Here is a 6,000-nt window from a genome sequence, read left to right on the forward strand (position 1 = left end):
ACGAGAACCGTGCGGCCCCAGGCAGCTTGCAGAAACTCCCAGCAAATTCCAGAGCTGCAAGGAATCAGAAGAAAGGAAAGAGAAGGAAGAATTAGATTTATAGGAAGAGGAGGCCCTGCAAAAACCTAGATATTAGATTCTCTCCACTTGGCCGGCCCACCGCTCGGTGTTCGGTCGAGGTGGATTTAGGATTGACATTCGGCCGTGATGCCAGACTTTGCTCATTGTCTTAAAATGTGTTTTAATAAATGCAAGAATGAGGAACTGGATTTGGAAAGGAAGCTAGCGGTCCGCTCCTGCAGCCCTTTGCCAGGCGGTCTGTGCTCGGGCTGCCTGTGCGCCTGGCGGTGGCGTCGTGGTCCCGCCAGGCCGGGCCCAGCTCCCGGCCCTGCTCCCTCGCGACTTGGGGGGCACTGCCTGCTGGGCCTGGCCTTTTTGATTTTTTTATTTTTTGCCCATCCAACGGGAACAATAACAAAACGGTGCCCAAAAGCATCTCGTAAGCGTCACAAAGGTGCCAGCGACTCCTGCCAGCATCCGCGGGACAGGTTCACGCGTGACGCTTAAGGAAGGATTTCCCTTTCTTGCTCCACTCGTGCGCTGGGGTTCTAACCGTGGTGGTGACCGGCGTGCTCTCAGGCCCCCCAAAAAAAAGAGAAAAAGAAAAAAAAAAGAAATGCATTTCTTTTTTTACTCTAGTTGGTGAGTAAGCTCACATTGGCCTGCCAGTCTCTGGGCTGCGAACAATTGAATTTGCTGACCAGCCGCCATGACGTCAGGCCTTAAGTCAACAGCGGCTAACGACTGCTCTGGGAAAAAACAACACCTTGATTCCTCAATTACGGTCTGAGAAGGCCTGGGAATGAGGCCTGGCCGGTCACCCGCATCCTCCCCTGGAGGCCGCAGAGCGGGCTGTGGAAGGAGGGCCCCCCTGGGCGGCCCACACGGTGTAATGGTTGTGCCCTCTGTGTGTTCCAGGAGGAGACTGAAGAGACATCCTCACAAGAGTCCGCCGAGGAGGATTAGGGGGCGCCCACGTTCGATTTCTACCTCAGCAGCAGTTGGATCTTTTGAAGGGAGAAGACACTGCAGTGACCACTTACTCTCTATTGCCATGGTCTTTCCACTTTCATCTGGGGGTGGGGGGGGAGCAGGGGGGCGGGGGGGCAGGGCGGGGGGCCTGGGGGGTGGGGGAGAAATCACATAACCTTGAAAAGGACTATATTAATCACCTTCTTTGTAATCCCTTCACAGTCCCAGGTTTAGTGAAAAACTGCTGTAAACACAGGGGACACAGTTTAACAATGCAACTTTTAATTACTGTTTTCTTTTTTCTTAACCTACTAATAGTTTGTTGACCTGATAAGCAGGAGCGGGTGGGTGAGGAAAAAGACAAGCAAAAAACCCACAGACTTCCGAGCCGGGTTCACTCAGTCACTGCACTGCACACAGGCCAGAAAGTGTCACGCTCGCCCGTGACATGGGGCATTCCCGTGGGAAAGGCGCGGTGTTCAACACTGTGTACACCTCAACCACCACCCGACCCGCTCGCCCTAGTGAAGCTTCTGTTTAGAACACCAAAGATAGGACTAGATATACTACTTCTCTCTTTTTCGTATAATCTCGTAGACACTTACTTGATTTTTTTTTTTTTTTGGTTTTTTGGTTTTTTGGGGGGTTTTTTTGGTTTTTGGTTTTGTTTTTGGTAACCTATATTTCTAAATGAGACTAAATGCTGATGTATCCTTTCATCCAGCTCACACACCAGATCAGGTTATGTTCACTTGTCAGAAAAAGGGAAGGAAGCGAACAGAGATTGCCCACTCCTGTGTTTGTGGCCGTCGCACCTGTCTGCAGGAGTAAGCGATGGACTCACAGGCCCTCGTTTTCTGGAAAACACTCATCCGGGTTTAGAACCTACTTCCTCTAGAGCCAAATGCCATTTTGCAATAAATCACACTTGTTACCTTCAAAGCATGTAAGGCACCTAGACAAGCAAAATGATCCTCTCGGTGATTTAATGAGAGGGTACAGCAGAATAATGCATGATGAGCTCACCTGAATTAGGTGAGAGGAGCGAAATCTAAATTTCTTCTGCTATAGTTATTCTACAGTTTAAAAAAACAAAACAAAAAAAAAGCGATCTCTATTTCTCTCTCTCTATCTCTCTCTGTCTCTCTCCTCTCTTCATTATGTATCAGTTTCCGTGAAAGACCTAAATACCACTTACCTCAAATTAAGTGTATGTATTACTTCAAGTAATACGTTTTTTTGACATAGGATGGTTGCCTGAGGTGCTTAACTTTGGCTTCAGTTCACCGTCTCTTCATTCAAACTGCACTTTTAGCCAGAGATGCAATAATATATCCCCACTACTCAATACTACCTCTGAATGTTACAATTAATTTACAGTCTAGTACTTATTACATGCTGCTATACACAAGCAATGCAAGAAAAAGAAAAACGTAATGGGTGTAGGCGATGCTGATCATCTGCGGTTCTTTTTGTACACTTCATTACAGTTAAAGAAGCAGTCTCCTTACTGTGTTTCAGCATGGCTATGTATTTTTCTATTTTTTTAATTAAAATTTTACAAATACTTGTTTCAGCTTCTCTGCTAGATTTCTACGTTAACTTGAATTTTTTTTTTTTTTTACCCAAGTCGCTCCTAGGTTCTTAAGGATAATTTTCCTCAGTCCACACTACACAGCACACAAAATTTGACTGTAATGTTTAAATCTTACCCTCCAAGTGTGTACCTCAAATGACTTGTTTAAGGCAATGGACTAATTGACTTGCAAAGACCTACCTCCAGACTTCAAAAGGAATGAACTTGTGACTTGCAGCATTCATTTTTGTCAATGTTTGAAACCGTTCAAACTGTCCCTATCCCTAGTCCCACCTATTTTTGTAAGAGACGTTTGGTAGAAAGGAACACATTTTTACATACTTTCTGCAAAGAAATAAATAAAAGCCAACCTTCAAAGAAACTTGAAGCTTTGTAGGTGTGATGCAACAAGCTCAGCTTTTGCATGATGCAATCAACAATATGTGTCTTTAAGATTAGTTGAATATGAGAAAATGCTTGACAGATATTTTCATGTATTTTACACAAATGTGATTTTTGTAATATGTCTCAACCAGATTTATTTTAAGCGCTTCTTATGTAGTAGAGTTTTTATTGCTTTCTCTCCTAGTGAGTGTGCTGACTTTTTAACATGGTATTATCAACTGGGCCAGGAGGTAGTTTCTCATGACGGCTTGTGTCAGTATGGCTTTCAGTACTGAAGCCAAATGAAACTCAAAACCATCTCTCTTCCAGCCACTTCAGGGAGGTCATTTCAGAGGCCACATACCTCTCTGAGACTGGCAGATGGCTCACTGTTGCGAATCACCAAAGGAGCTACGGAGAGAATTAAAACTCAACCTTACTGTTAACTGTGCATTAAATAAGCAAATAAACAGTGGCTCATAAAAATAAAAGTCCCATTCCATATCCTCGGTTGGGCCTTTTCAAAACCTCATTGGCCAGCTCATAAAAACTAAAGCGAGTTGCTCATGTTGGCCAAACTCGGAGCACCGAGCGATTTCCATCTCTGATGAAGTTACTCTCTTATTTCCTATACGTTGTACAATCAAAACACACTACTACCTCTTACGCCCCAGTATACCTCATTTTTCATACTGAAAAAAAAAAAAAGCTTGTGGCCAATGGAACAGTAAGAACATCATAAAATTTTTATATATATAGTTTATTTTTGTGGGAGATAAATTTTATAGGACTGTTCTTTGCTGTTGTTGGTCTCAGCTAAGTAAGACTGGACATTTAACTTTTCTACCATTCTGCAAGTTAGGTATGTTTGCAGGAGAAAAGTATCAAGACGTTGAACTGCAGTTGACTTTCTCCCTGTTCCTCCGAGTGTCTTCTAACTTTATTCTTTGTTCTTCATGTAGAGTTGCTGTCTATGATTGTACTTTGAATCGCTTGCTTGTTGAAAATATTTCTTTAGTGGATTATCACTGTCTGTTCTACACAATAAACATAACAGCCTCTGTGATCCCCATGTGTTTTGATTCCTACTCTTTGTCATAACTCCCTTAAATGAGTAATAAAGTTTGGTCAAAACAGGTCATGGAGCGAGACATTCGCAAGTCATTTTGTCGCACCCCCTGCATGTTGTGTGCCCACGCCTCTGCGTACGCTGACATAACCGTTTTAAAGTATCGTGCTGCTTAAATCAGCTGCCCTAGATCCGTCTTCCACGGTCTGCCATTTAATCCTACAAAGATGGCCTTAGAATAAATGTAAAGGAAGAGCAGGCTGTAGTTCAAAATTTCTACTGAAATTTTGCCAGGGGATTTCTACTGAAGGCTGGGCATCTACAATGCTGGTTAAGGGAAGTAGCTGATGACCTGCTAGTTACCATTCAAGTGACATTTGCAGAGACAGCCAGAAGTTTGGTGAAGAGAGTAAGAAATGAAAAGATGTGGAGTTTCTCTGGGTAGGAGTCTCTTTATTTTATAAGAACCATAGGAAGGGTCAACACTATTCCACCAAGTTCCAGATCGCCTGTACATCTCAACTGCTGATTATGAATGAATCCAGGATCCTTCCCAGGCTACAATCTGCTTTGTGCTTTCACCACTGTCACTAAAACTCCTCATTTAGCTTCTTCAGAAGGACTCACCCATATTGAAACATCTCCTGTCGGGGAATTTATTGTCAAATTTATTACTTGACTCCTTCCTTCATTTATTCTCACAGCCAATATTCTGTGAGTGCCTACTTTGTGCTAAAGCCCCAGACCAAGAGGTCCTTCAAAAGATCATCTCCTTGGAGAAAATTATGCAGGTGCAGAAATCCAGGCAGCGTGTGCAAAGAACCAAATATATTGCTTAGGCAACAAATTGCAAGAATTCAGGGGAGGGAAAGCCATTTCCTGCTGGAGTGGATCATTAGTTCAGCCTACTAATAGACTAAATGTAGTTAATATAACCCATATTAAGTCTTCATTTTTATTAATATAGAAAAGCACACAAGAAGGAATTACTTCTGGAAAATGAAAATACACCAATGGAGAATCTTTGGCTTGAAAAAAGAAACAGAAAAGGCGTGCTAAGTCCAGAATAGAACAAGTAGATGAAGAGGATAAAATTTTTGCCATACTGTAGAGTCGGGACTCACTAAATGATCTCTGAATTAGGTTTTCTTTGTCACTTTAGAAAAATTAAAACTATTGCTTACACACAATAAGTAATACAAAAGTTACCAGGTGAAGCAACACTTGAAGTTTAAACCTAAGTTCAAGGAGGGTGTCCAAAAAGATCAGCCAATGCATTCGAATCACAGTGGAGCCCCTAGTATGTACCAGATACTGTTTGGGGTAATAAAGGTAAATGAGATTTCACCCCTGCCCATCAAGATCCAGACCTCACGAGGGAGCTGGACCCAAGGGAAGCTGTGTAAATAGAACCTTACTGAGTTACCCTGAAGGTGGCTGGAAGCATCCTGAACTTTCCGGCAGTACTAGGGACAAATTGCAGGTGCTTTCACAAAATAGCTTTTGCGTCACCAACAGAGAGGGATCCCGGGCTACAGGGACAAGGAGTCTTAGCTAGTGTAGCATTTCTTGTGCGGGGAGCGGGGTCGGTTCAACAGGGCTAGGAGTACTCAACTCTTTGGTGAATTCGGGAATGGGAAGTGGTTTAGAAGTATGGGCAGTAATAAAAACAACTAAAGAATGAATGACTGTAGTCGGTGCGAGTTGATGCAAGCTCACACCACAGATAAGTGTATGAAACTTCAGCAAGGTAAAGCAGTAAGAAGCCCAAGAGTGGAGAAGCAGACAAATGGACGTGCTTCTTATCGAGTTTTATTTACATCAGATGACTCCTTACTGAATGAGACTGATTCTCAGAGTTAGGTAGGGTCACCCTTGAGCAATTACTCCTCAGATCTAGGAAACCTGGCCTCAAGGGGGAAGGGAGGTTGAAAAGCAT

At 43.2% G+C, this 6,000-nt stretch overlaps 1 protein-coding gene across 1 annotated transcript in view; it reads left to right on the plus strand.

Annotated features, from left to right (window-relative positions):
- HMGA2 (high mobility group AT-hook 2) overlaps positions 1-4,131 on the plus strand; it is a 145,172-nt gene extending 141,041 nt beyond the window's left edge. Inside the window, exon 5 of the mRNA XM_072843147.1 lies at positions 979-4,131. Within this exon, the coding sequence (XP_072699248.1) occupies positions 979-1,026 (48 nt within the window). The 3' untranslated portion in view covers positions 1,027-4,131. The remainder of the gene's footprint in view (positions 1-978) is intronic.
- Positions 4,132-6,000: the final 1,869 nt, after the last annotated feature.

This window comes from Canis lupus, chromosome 11, assembly GCF_048164855.1.
Source record: "Canis lupus baileyi chromosome 11, mCanLup2.hap1, whole genome shotgun sequence".
Lineage (NCBI taxonomy): Eukaryota > Metazoa > Chordata > Mammalia > Carnivora > Canidae > Canis > Canis lupus.